The 14,215-nt window shown below is 37.6% G+C and overlaps 1 protein-coding gene across 1 annotated transcript in view; it reads right to left on the reverse strand.

Annotated features, from left to right (window-relative positions):
• Positions 1–14,215, reverse strand: part of TTLL7 (tubulin tyrosine ligase like 7) — a 120,384-nt gene that overhangs the window by 69,817 nt on the left and 36,352 nt on the right. Inside the window, exons 2-3 of the mRNA XM_081817089.1 lie at positions 4,239–4,434; positions 3,834–4,035 (exon numbers count right to left, since the gene is read on the reverse strand). Of these exons, the coding sequence (XP_081673215.1) occupies positions 3,834–4,035; positions 4,239–4,263 (227 nt within the window). The 5' untranslated portion in view covers positions 4,264–4,434. The remainder of the gene's footprint in view (positions 1–3,833; positions 4,036–4,238; positions 4,435–14,215) is intronic.

Here is a 14,215-nt window from a genome sequence, read left to right on the forward strand (position 1 = left end):
CCACCCCCTGCCACTCGGGCAACCCTGTTTGTTTCCTGAGATTAAGAATTCCTCATATCGGGGCGCCTGGGTGGCTCAGTCGTTAAGCGTCTGCCTTCGGCTCAGGTCATGATCCCAGGGTCCTGGGATCGAGCCCCGCATCGGGCTTCCCGCTCGGCGGGAGGCCTGCTTCTCCCTCTCCCACTCCCCCTGCTTGTGTTCCCTCTCTCGCTGTCTCTCCCTCTGTCAAATAAATAAATAAAATCTTTAAAAAAAAAAAAAAGAATTCCTCATATCAGTGAGATCATATGAGTCTTAATAGAAAGGTGTAACTATATAGCAGCACTTCAATGTTTTATTTTTAAATATTTTCCTTTTACTGTATACCCTACATATGAGGAGAAATGGTAAGAGGGGATCAACTGTCTGAATTTACTTGGCTCAAGTATAAAAGTGATGAGCAGACACTTGTCAGTCTCAAGTCCTAGAGACTCTTGATGGCTTTTTGGCTGAGGAGAAAGAAAGGACTTTTTATGCAATGGTTCCTAGCACACAGACATAAAAGAAGAGAACAGTGATTGGAGGTGCGTGATGCTGGGGCCGGGGAGGAATGCTGAGCTGAAGTTGCCATTTTCCATGAGAGGCTCGGGAAAACTTGGGGCTGTTCTGAAGGTCCGGGTGACAATGTACAAAGTAAGAGTTGGGGGAAGGGCTGTTCTCTTGTCTGCCCCAGACCACCATGCAGCTTTGGTGACCTGAGGGCTTGGGACCTGCCGTGCCACCTAGGGCTCACAGGAAGGACAAGGGCCATAGCCACCCAGCCTGGGAGACTGCTTTACCTCACTCATAAGCAGAAAATAATAATGAGGCCAGAATAGCAGCTCAAGAGCAGACCTGTTCCTGAGTTCAGGAGAGATGTTGTCTGGGGCTGCTCAGAAATAACCAAGAAGACCTTAAAGAGAGAAATGGAACTGGTGGCAGTTACAGAGGGAGGGAGTATAATGAGCTACTACAATGTGGTTATGAATGTGTACATGAACCAGTGAGGCTGGGAACATTCAGGTTATATAACAATAGTGGAAAAGATCCATTCTTTCCTTAGATTCACAAAAGAAAATCTGTAAGGTCAGTCATATATAAATCTCTTTTATTATGAAATTCAAAGCTTGAAGAGCTGACAAAGTTGAACTTCAAAGAAAAATACAATGCCGCGTACTAAAATGTCACTTTTTTCAGGTAAGCTATTTAATCAAATTTTTATTTGAACTGAAATTTTAGAAATCAATTGGAATCTTTTAAGGATATCATCCTCCACCGCACGGAAAAGAAATCCGTTTAATGCGTCAGCTCCAAATAGAAAGCTGTTGACAGCTAAAGCCTAACTCCACGCCTTTAAATGCTGATATTTTAGGAGCTCTCTTTTAAAAAGGGGGTGAAATACTTGCCTCCATACTGAATTTCTACCAAACCAAACGCCTAATTGGTAAAATAGAGATAACCATATGAACCATTTCCTCACGTTTCCCTTTGCATACTTACATACCCCGCTCTCTGATCTTTCTCGTCCGCATTTAATAAAAATTAACAAAAATACATTCCTCACAATTTGTCCTATGATCTTTTGCCTTGACCCACAGAGCTCTCAAAGGCTGTTCAGGAGTTTTAAAAACAGGAATCCATGCAACTCTCTGAATTTTAGATACAGAAGAAACATTTGTGTTTCTCATTTTAAATTCCAATTCACATTTTATATAGGCAATATGATATAGTAAAAAGAAAACTGAATTGGAAACAAATGAATTCAGGTTCAAGTTCCACTTTTGCCATCTGTGTGAACTTGGTAAGTTGCTAACTCTGGACTTGTTTCTTCAACTTTGCTATAAAGGATGTATAAAAAATAATGTGGAATTTCATAATGTAATAATTATAGAACTACTGAGAGAATGTACTTCATTATTCCACAACATGTCTTCATAAGAAACTATTAGAGAAATTTCTCTCAAGACTCAGGAATACAGAAGTCATATGTCCTTTGAATAACCAGTATGATTTTATCTTCTGGGCACTGTGCATCCTATAACTGATTATGATTTAATATTTGCTTTGGTTGCTAGGAAGCTCTGAGTTAAATCCATGTCCATCTCTAACTATAGAGGGTCTCATGGTATGTATTTTGGATTCTTGCCAGCCACAAGATTCATCTTATTTTACTATCTTTATTTTTCCATGTTTATTTTCTTATGGCTATAAGCCACTTCAAATTCACCTCACTATTAGAGTGAGGAAAGGCAAGGAAAAGAGAGGAAGGGAGTAATGCAGCCTATTATACAGGGTTATTTGGAAGATTAAATGAGATACTGCATGTGGAAATGTTTGGTCAATGGTTATAAAAATATTACTATTAAAACTACAGCAAAGTATTCTACATGAAGAAACAGGCAACACCAGGGCAAAAACACAGGTGTGCTGACTATGGCTTAAGTGTATTTTCATTATGTAATTCAAACTGTCAAGAGAGCAGGAATTAAATTATAAGAAGTAAGCTGTTGCATATCACTTGCTTAAATAAGGGAGAAGCAAGGTAGCACTTTCTCCTTGACACATGGCCAATTCTCTCTTTTCCTTCCCCATACTTGGCTCTGTGTTCTCCCAACAGTCCCTGATCCAAGGACCGAGCCAGGAATTCTGTTAAACACCACGGCGCAGGTTCAGCAAGGAGGTAGGAATCAGTATAAAGAATGCTAAGGCAACTTCAGCCCTGGGAAAACTTCCTGGGAAAGTGAGAGGGAAGTGAACTGAAACACTCTCCTATAGGTCAAGGTTCCTTATGAACCCCACCAGAACCTTAAAAGTAAGAGGATAAGTTAACACCAACCATCAATCACTTTAACAATGGTCACCTTAGTCTTGTTTCTAGAAAACATGCTGCAAATAAACCCTGAATCTTTTGCATCTCACCCTCCCGTGCTAACTTGCTTCAAGTCCCTGCCTCTGAGGACCACTTGTTCGAACAGAGTCTTGGGGCACCTCAATTCCAATGAAGTATTCCACTGATTGCCCAAGAACTTTGGTGAATTACTGTAAATGGAAATGAGACTCTCAAAGATGAATAAGGGTAAGAATAATTAACATCCTTGAACTTCGTATGATTTTCCTTAACTTTTTTTTTTTTAAAGATTTTACTTATTTATTTGACAGAGAGAGACACAGCGAGAGAGGGAACACAAGCAGGGGGAGTGGGAGAGGGAGAAGCAGGCTTCCCGCAGGGCAGGGAGCCCGATGCAGGGCTCGATCCCAGGACCCCAGGATCATGACCTGAGCCGAAGGCAGACGCTTAACGACTGAGCCGCCCAGGCGCCCCTTTCCTTAAGTCTCTTAAAGCAAAATGGCTAAGAGGAAGATTAGTTGAGTACTTCTGGTATTTGTTAAGAGTTCTGCAATGCTAGGCAAGTGTATCTTAATTTAAAACAATTATTCTTCTTATCTATTCTCTATACCACAGATACTGCTTATACATTAAAACTGGAATTTCATTAATAAAAAGCAACAGCATCATCAAAACAATTTTTTAAAACCCAGAGAGAAATGTGTTTCTACCCTCTTCCTGAAGTCAGTCATTGTTTAATAAAAATCTCAAATTTTGTACTTTTTTAATTTTACATCTAACATTTTAATCTGTTTAATGTTCACTTCATACTTGATTTAAAAAATAAGTATTAACCAAAATCACATATATATAATACCATCCCATGAGTAGCTAAAGCTTTTAGTTTACATTGATGTTTTTGTTTATTAACATGTTAAATATCTCATAAAAAAGAACAATTTATAGAAGGCATTTAAAAATCAATTACACAAAAGATATCTCCCTGAATTTAGTCTTTCCAACAGTGAGGAAAACCTCATGATTCTGAGGAGACCCACCAATTTCAAACTTTGTCCCGGCAACATTTGCTGTAATGGTTCCCTTCTTTTTCTTCTTTCGGATTTTCCTTTTCATTGTGCTTTGATAAGGCAATTCTGTATTCAGATCCAGGGGAGAGGGTCCCTGAATAACTTTAAAAGAAATGTAAACCAATCAGATATCACTAAAATAACAAAAATTCCATAGCAGAGAACACAGATGCCCCACCACAAAAAAAAAAAAAAAAAGTAAAACTATAAATTCTGGTTCTTTAAGAATCCTCAATTAATTTTTGATTCTTAGAAAAAATTCTCAGTGAGGATGTATAATAACGTGACTACATCAATCCGCTTACCTCTTTCTTGAGGCAAAGACGGCATTATTGCCTGCGCCTGTTACAGTGTGTGCTGTTATACCAAGCTCTCAGGAAATCTGGAAGGCCTGCATTCGTCTAAGTAGGATATGGCTCCAAGTCACTGCAAGTTCCTATCATATTATCTTGGTGGAATCCTCAGATTTCAGGACACTGAAGTTATGGGATGAGAAAGTACCTATAGGGATTTTTAAAACAAAGTCATTTAGAAGACAACTTCTATGAAATGTTTCTGTTCTTTTTAAAAGTCAAGTGAAGGTGAAAGTTAATGTATTCTAGCAACAAATATTTGTTAACTTACTAAACCGTATGCAAAATGCCAAGTGATAGTTCCCTGTCCTAAAAAGTGCACAGGGTAGAAGAGGAGATCTTATTTCAGTCACATGTCATATTTACACACAATAAATAACGTGCCATACACCAACAATAACCATCTATTGAACACTTACTATCGTGGGCCACTTAAGCCACTTAATCTTTCAACAAAACCATGAGGCAGAAGCTTTTATCCCTGTCTTACTGTTAAGTAAACTGATCTCAGAAAGGACAAATCTTTACACAACAAGTGACAAATTAAAATTAACATCTCTCTGATGTCAAAGTCAGTGCCCTTAACTAGGACTCCACACAACCTTCAACCCAATGTTTGACACTTAGGTGCAGCATTACTTTTCTTATGACAGTGAAGTAGGTGCCAGGACAGAGATCACATACCAGAAGAATACAGAGAAAAGGGATTTCTCATTAAGGAGGGGGGCAGCAGTCGGCGGGGAGGAAGGTGACGACCTCATAAAGTAGACCACATTTGAATTGTGCCTTAAAAAATGAAAACAATTTTGTTATTACAACGAGCTTATTTGGGCACACAGAGGAATGCTATAAACATTTTTTCATGAACTAATTTGATTTGGCTACACCGCAGCATGGCCTATATCACACCTGTATTTTCACTGTGTATGTATGAACCTAGGTATTCATGCCCTGACTATACTATACTTCCCAGTCTATACTATCAATTTTCTAATTTCTCCCTTCACAATGTAAGAATCTTTGAGTTCTTGTAAAATTGTCTCTAAACACATTGAAAAATTATAAAACCTATTATGATAAACAAAGGTATGGTATCAAAACCTTTATCAGGAGATTATTAGGCTTATCAGAAATTCAGCTACATAAAATGTGACTCTTATATACATCACATCCAATAGTCATTATTAATAATAAGATTCATTGGGGCGCCTGGGTGGCTCAGTCGTTAAGCGTCTGCCTTCGGCTCAGGTCATGGTCCCAGCGTCCTGGGATCGAGCCCCGCGTCGGGCTCCCTGCTCGGCGGGAAGCCTGCTTCTCCCGCCCCTACTCCCCCTGCTTGTGTTCCCTCTCTCGCTGTGTCTCTCTCTGTCAAATAAATAAAATCTTAAAAAAAAAAAAAATAATAATAATAATAATAATAAGATTCATTATTAAAGAAAATTTAGAACTTAGTTTGTTCTCAGGTACCATTTTTAGTAGAATAGTTATCTAGAATAATTCAATCTGAAAGCTAGGAAACTATTATTTATTACAGACCAACTGTGGGCAGGCACTGTTAAGAATCTAAAATATCTTACCTCATTAACAAACCTGGAATTTAGATATCATTTCTGCAATTTTCCATATGTGGAAATTAAGGCTAAATAAGTTAAATAAGCCAAGGTAACAGTTTATAAAATAGAAAACCTAGGTTTTGAACCCCATTCTGTCCAGTTGTCCATACTATTCACAAAGCCCCACTATTTTCAGACACTGTGCTAATATGCTATATAGACGTAAAAAAAAAAAAAAAAAAATTGGCAACCCAATTGCAGTACAAGTTGCAAGATATGGGCGTATTGTGGTAAATCACAATACTTCAAACCAAACAGAGAAATCACAGTAAACATCCCTAGCCTGATCTCAGCTCCCAATTCCAAGCTGGAAATAGACTGGATTGCTTTTCAGAATAAAGAAAGGAGTGGTCTAAAGTTCAGTGTGATTTCTTTCTGGAAGCTCTCTGATACCTCAGGGAGGTAACTATTGGGGTTTACAAGTCCTTGTCCAACAACTTGTTACTGGAGTAAACAAAGATCCTCTTATGGTAACAGAGTACGTATTACATTTAAAGTAGGTGACAAAGTCAACAAGAGTGTGAGACAATGTCTGCCTAACTATACTGACAATAAGTTAGTAGTTGTTACAGGCTCTAAAAGCAGATTGTTAATTTCTGACTTAAATAATGAGCCAAACTACTCTGATTAGTATAAAGCTCAAAACAAGAACTGTTAACTCTTCCCCCACCACACAGGAATTTAAAGGCCTTAAATTTAGTCTATCCATTTATAGGCCTTATTTAATTTCTACCATCCCAATTCTAATCATTTTACTTTATTCTTAGTGAGAGACATGAGAGGACAGACTGATCACACCGCTCAAATGAGCCATGGTTACCTACTTTTCAGAAGCACACAGCATGTTTCAGATACCTCCGAAATACTTTAGCCAAGGGTTTCTTAAGCTCGGCTGCAAAGTAGAATCACTTGAGGAACTTCTGAAAATCCTGGTGCCCAGGCCACACCCTAAACCCCGGTGGGGCCCAAGTATCAGCATGTTTTAAGCTCTCTCTCATGATACATGACTGTATCATGCAGCCAAGATTGACAACCTCTGCTCTAAGCACATGGTGACACTGAATCAAATAATATAACAGACACATATCAGAAAAAAGTAAAACAAAGAAAAAAACTTTGGAACCTATCTAAAAAAAGTCCAAATATTTAGGTAAAAATCATCCATTAAAATCCTCATTTCTATAGAAGTTCAAGTAAACAAATTTGGAAAAAAAAGAATTAGACAATCAGCAGAAATTGATTTCTAAGACAAATAAGCCATTTTATTTGGCAAATAAAGAAGCCATTTCCAAAAAAAATCAATTTCCCAAAATGTCAAGCAAATGGGAACCTTAAATGTAGAAGCTCAAGTGCTACCATGCAAAACAATAGATACATAAGATGAAAACCAAAAAATTGTAATTCCAATACATTTGTGTTGGAGTGCTCTTTCTTCCCAGTTCTTCCCATTGAATTGCGGCCCATCACTTAAAATCCAGAAAAATTTCCACTTTTCTCTTAAAACTTCCTCTGATTATGTTTGAAGAAATTCATTTCTCCCTCTTCGGGTCTATCACAGAGGCCATTATTTGTACCCCTATCATATCACTAACCACAAACTAGGAAGGTAAACTCTGTGAAGACAAGTGGTTTTCTTCTATCTTGTTCGCTCCTCTGCTCCCAGAGCTTAGAATATTGCCTGACATAATGCTAAATAAGCACTTGTTCATGATGCCGGCTGGGAGTAACCAGAGGTGGTCACGGAGCTCTGAGAAGCAAATACGTATCATTTACAAAGATTATTTTCACATTTTTAAGTGAAAAAAAGCAAAGTACATAAAAGTTTACATTTGGGTAAAATAACAGAAGAATATGTGGAATATATGCAGTGAGTAGTGGAGGCCTGTTGTGGCTGGGGGCAGAGCTCATGGAGACTTACTTTTATGTACAACCTTTACTATCTTGTGCATGTATTACCTATTTAAAAAGTAAAAAACGTGCGATAAAAGTTTGTTACAACAATACCATATTAATAACAAAACCCATCAAACTTTGTATTTCACTTATTTTCCTTAAAGATTTATTTATTTGAGAGAGAGAGAGCATGCACGCACGTGAGCATGAGCTGGGGTGGGGGTAGCAGAAGGAGAGGGAGAGAAGCAGACTCCCCACTGAGCACAGAGCCCCACATTTGATCTCAAGACACTGAGATCATGACCTGAGCTGAAATCAAGAGCTGGACACTCAACCGACTGACACCCAGACACCCTAAACTTTGTATTTTATTTAGATGAAAGTATAATATGGTAGAAAGAGCACTGGACAAGAGGTCAATTTACATTCTTATCCTTTACTCTGACACTTACCAGGCAGAAGACTTAATTTCTTAATGTGCAAAAGGAAGAAACTGATTTTTCCCAGCCTTACAGTCTAAAATGCCAACCAATGAAGAGAGCATTGGTGGTATCTTTGAAACAACAAGATGAACACAAAACATCTTTTGTGTAAATTACACAAGAGAAACTCAGACCTTCCCAACAATCCCCAAAAATCCATGCCCCAGTGAATGCTACATAAAATGGGTTCTTCATATATATTGGTGAAAGTTTAGCTTACCATAGATTACTAAAATAATCTTCATTAAAGGTCAATGGAAACCAAAATTAGTGTTAAGTTGAAAATACATTAAATAATATTAAATAAAAATTTAATAAAAGCTGTTTTATGGTGAGGGGAGGGAAGGAGACAGAAATAGATATAAACCAATACCTACTGTGTACTAAGTATTTTCACATAACTTTGTGTGTATTTAGCCCACCCAATAAATGCCCCAGTATGTTTTATTCTAATTTTACATATAGGAAAATGTAGACTTCATGGCTAAGTAACTTGCCCAAAGTCACACCTAATAGGTGACAATAAAGTGGCTTATCTCTAAATTCCATGACATTTCCCACTTTGTATGCTACCTTCAAAATTCAGTCTTTAAATATGACATATTGAAAATTTCACAAAGAAGCTTAATTCTGCTTGACTGGAGCTATTTTAAAAGCTAGGGAATGAGAGCAAGAGAAACAAGCTGTGGTTTAAAATGTAGTTGAGATCACAAAGTTACATCAGATTTAATCTCTCTTTTCAGAACACCAAGGCAGCTATCCATATTCAGACTGTTTTCTGCTTTTTTCCTTCATGAAGATACTACAATTCAACAAATACTTTTATATATCAGTGTCTATTCTCAGTGAATGAAAGAGACAACAATTTTCTTTGTGGTGCTTGCATTCTAGTGCGGGAGAGACAAACAATAACAGCGAACATATTAAGTAAACTATAGAAAATGCTAAGTACTATGGAGGGAGGGAGCACAACTGGTTAGGAGATCAAGAGTGTGGGGGGAAAGGAAGGAGAAGGGTTGCAATTTTAAATACAGAATCCAGATAGTCCTCATGGGGAAGGTGATATTTGAAGGGGAGTAATGACCTGTTGTCACAAGTGGAGTTGATAAAAATCTGATGCGTATGTGTACATATGTGCATGAAAGCATGGTGGGGGTGTGAACATGTGTGATGGGGAGGGAATGGGGAAACATTTCTGTGGCAGTGAGCACTCTTAAAGCCCTCCAATATGGTTCTTTTTCCTAAATCCTGGTGTTCCTCGGTATTTATTTTCTACATTGACTTTTAAATTACTATTTTCACACTGACAAGGAGAACAAACACGTTTCACAGTGTATATAACTAGTTTTATATACTTTTGATAGTGTATCACTCTTCTGATGGACAGGGAAAGAGGAGGGGCAGAGAGATCCCAACCCCTCCCTCCACTTTGTGTCCCCAGTACTGATACTAAATTTTCACACACTGCTGATGACTCTCTTTGGTTCTTGTCTCCCAGCATCATAGTTCTTGGCATCTGAATTACTCCCATCCCCCTTCCATACTCGCTATCCTATTGTATGACTTTTCAGTTCTCAAAACCCATCAAGAAGAATCTGTTTTAGGACAGGCTACATTTCACGGCAATAATAAACATCCCCCAAATCTCAGGAGCTTAAAGTACCTAAGGTCTATTTCTTAATCATGCTACATACCAACCAGGGATGCTCTGCATTTCAGTCACATAGGAACCCAAGCTGTTAGAGCAGCCATCACCCTAAAACAGTCACTGCGCCAGAGGGAAAGAGTTTTGGAGGATCATGTATAGATAGGCAACTAATGACACACAAAATTTCTACTCACAAGTTAATGGCCTAAATAAGTCATATGACCCCTGCCAACAAGAATCATACCATATGACCAACAGGAATAAAAGCTAGGAGGCGCCTGGGTAGCTCAGTCAGTTAAGCATCCAACTCTTGATTTTGGCTCAGGTCATGATCTCAGGGTTGTGAGATTGAGCCCTGTGTGGGGCTCCATTCTGGGCATAGAGCCTGCTTAAGATTCTCTCTCTCCCTCTCCCTTTGCCCCTCCCCTCACCTCATAAAGGAATGAAAGCCAGTAAGTAACACGAACAACTATTACCCATCACAGACTCCAACCAATTAATCACTCCCTATTTGAACCTTGCCACCTACCCCTGGACACTATTTTCTCATTCTCCATAGCTCCACTTTATAGTATTCTCCTCTGACTGGGAAAAAAAAAAAAAAGTGCTGAGACTTGTACTGAGCTCCATCTGCCCCTTGATTTTATACAATGGATAATTAAACTTCTCCATCCTTAGCTGCTATGGACTGTAATAACACCGATGAGGAAAAGGAAGAACACAAGTAAGTAAAGGGGAAGGATGGGGTTGATGCAGTCACTTAATATAAAACATACTATGTGCCCAGGCACTCTTCTAGGTTTTTCCATATAAAACCCTGATCTTCACAACCCTAAAATGTGCCCTGTTATTATTATCCACATAAATAGTTGTCTAAAGAAAAGAGGTATAATGAACAATGACATTGAAACACAAGGTATAAGAAAATTTTTAAATGTTAATTCTGCAAATCTGCCTCAAAATAATCCTCTCTGCATTTCTAAACTGTAATTATCTGATGGAAGATGTTTCTACTATTGCTTCAAAATAATTGAAAAATAATAAATACAGCAAAAATTATATACAATTAAGCTTTTACTTTGGGGAAAAAACACTCTCCACACATATAGTGTATTACTGGAGAGAGGTTATTGCAAGTTACGGTCAGAAATCTATTACTTCATGAAAATTATCAAAATGAGGCAGTTATTTTTTTGTGTGTAAAGAAGGTAATATTTCCAGACATCAGGTCATGAATACAATTTTGCCTATTGTTGCACTGTAACACATCATTAACTTTCAGCACTTGGTTCCCAAACCAAATTTTATATGTTATTTTTATTTTCAAAGAGATAGTGATTTTCCTTAAGTACAAGTAAGAAAATGAAAGTAAGTGAAACATGTGCCAATGTTTAAACATTAAAATCTGAAATGTTTCTTATTTGATATTATCAGGATTGGATTTAATGTGAGCTCTAGACCAGGGGCTTCTCAAACTTAATGTGCATGCCAATCATGTGGGAATATTGTTGAAGCTCAGATTCTGATTCATTAGTTCTGCGGTGGGGCCTGTGAGTCTACATTTCTAACAAGTCCCCAGGTATGCTAGTCCACAGCTCACACTTTGAGTAGCAAGGCTCTAGATGACCATAATGTTTAATACCAGACTGATGTAATTTTTTTTAACTTAAAGTCTTTCTGTATAACATGTGAAAATTACAAAATTATGAAACAATTTTAAAATTCATATAAGTGATATGAAATTACACATTAATGTTAAAGGGCCCCGTGAGTCAAAAAAATAGAATAAAAATTAGGAAATGTTGGCCTAGAGCAGTGATTCTCAAAATATGGTCCAGGAACAGCAGTGTCAGCACCACCTGCAAACTTATTAGAAATGCATATTCTTGGGCTCAACCCCAGAACTTTTTAATCAAATTCTGGAAATGAGGCCCAACAACTGACAAGCCCTCTAGGTGATTCTGATGCAGGCTAAAGTTTGAGAACCACTGGACTAGAGGGCCAACAGCTGGTAGCATGGGCAAACTCCAGGAAAGTGGAGGACATTACTGCTGGAGTCCATTCCCTCCCCATTGGTCTTCTAAAGTAGAACCACATGGATGACTTAGAAATCACCTGGCCAAGCAAGAAGTGCAAGAGAAAGCGTTTGCCAAGCAGGACTCTGAGCAGCTAGAAAGGAAGATATTTGCTACAAAGGATCTTATTTACTACTGGAGACAGCCCTGCTAAGTGAGGTAAGATTTTGTTAATCTAAAAAAAACAGTTTACATTCCTTATTTGAGCCCAAACCAGCTACCAATGCTGACCAATCAAGACATTCATTTTAAAGATAATTTACCAAAAATCATTAAACATATGAGGAGGATTAACAGCAACCACAAAGATCAATAATATACCATCTCCTCTGAAGCACTGAGCCAGGAGCATAGTAACTTGACCTTTTCAGAAATGAAAAGTGGTGGGTTGTGGGGAGAGGGGTTGCAGATGGACAACAACATTGCGTATACTGTTGGTGCATACATACAGTGAGAGAACTATACACAAGTAAAAATAAATGAGCTAGAACTACATGATGAATCACACAAATAATGCAGATGAAAAAAAGTTGAGGAATACAAACAGTAGTATATTATTAATATAAAGTTTAAAATTACATAAAATAATAACATATGGTATACACTGAGAGAGAGAGAGAGAAAGATCACTTAGGAATTAATACATATGAAATAAAAGTGTAAAGAACTACACGGGGATGATAAAGACCAACTCTGATACCTCTTGAGAGGAAGGGAGAGGATGCAATAGCCAGTCCTGTTCTACAGAGAAAGGGCACCAAAGATGTTATTCCTATTATAAAGAATGAACATACCCTTATCATGGTTTAGGCTTCTGAAATAATAGGTAAAAATAAAATAGCCAAGATTCTTTTGTTTGAACCATCATGTTTCCTTGGAAGAATTGTGTTCTAAGTCAGTCACACTGTTGGAAACTTAGGTCTGATCCTGACTCACAAGTAATGTGGAGTCACTGAGGGACTTAAAAAGGAGTAACACAATCCAACTTTCTGTTTAATAGATTACGCTGACAGTAATCATGGGCACTGGATGGGAGAGGGGCAAGAATGGACACAGGGTCCTAAGAGGGTGTTACAAAAGTCCAGAAGAGAGATGGTACGAGCTTGATCACAGATAGAAGCAACAGACAGAGGGCAAAAGAATACTGCTACTACAGAATAGGAACAGAAGTTGGTGATCAGTAAAGGAAAAGTAATCTCAGATGGCTTGCAGATTTCTGGTTTAGAGGAACTGGGTAGAAGATGGCGTCATTCATCAAGAAAATGCCTGCAGAAAGAAGAGTCATTTTGAGGGGTAAGATGATTTCAGTTTTATATTTGCAGAAAAGCATAGAAAAAAATAGAAAATAACACAGCAGAATTAGTGATTGTAGATAAGGAAAACCTCTACTTTTATATATAAAATAGTTTTAATTAAACAGAAAGGTCCATTCCAAAGCTAACTGCTCCCATTTCTGTGCTCTCTGCCAAGAAATTACAATAGATTTTCAAAATGCCCAGCTGCCTGACTGGTGAACAAATGACATCACCCAAAAACAGTCCTAACAATAATACATTGGCACCACTCAGTGTGTGCACAAATTAAAAAGGTTTTCAGAGAAGCTACTTACTCCCTGAACATAGCAACTTTTGTATCTCTTTCTCAGACTGGGTATATTCCCAAAAGCTAGATCTGTAGTGTTTTAGACCTGAAAAAAAACCATTTGATCAACCACTTCTAAAAACCTGAAAGAGGCCAAGTGTGACATTATATAAGAATAAACAGAACTACTATTTATTCATTCTAGTTACAATTAATATTGACTTTGAGCAACAGTAGCTCCCACTAATGTACTGCTTGTTTTCCAAATTGCCTTAGCCTGCTTATTATTTGTTCGATGTTTTTCGTTAAATTACAGCATCCATACAAAATGTCCACTAAGCTCTGTAGAATGTCTTATCTTTGAAACTTAGCCTAGTATCACACAAAAAAACAGAAACTGATAAATAGGTAATGATACTACAGCATACCTTGAAGGCATTTTTCCCATATTAATAGTTGTTTTATTTTCAGTACTTAGAATAATGAAAAGGGCAAAAATCTTATTCAGTAAATGTTGAACTAAATAAAGTTCAAAAATGTAACATCTATAATTCAGTTAATAAAGTGACAAAAGACAAGGTGATTTCATAAAATGCTTAAGTAGGGTCAAAAGCCTCTATGGGTGCATTTCCTTTAG

This window comes from Leptonychotes weddellii, chromosome 4, assembly GCF_054177405.1.
Source record: "Leptonychotes weddellii isolate Sample4059 chromosome 4, ASM5417740v2, whole genome shotgun sequence".
NCBI classification, from domain to species: domain Eukaryota; kingdom Metazoa; phylum Chordata; class Mammalia; order Carnivora; family Phocidae; genus Leptonychotes; species Leptonychotes weddellii.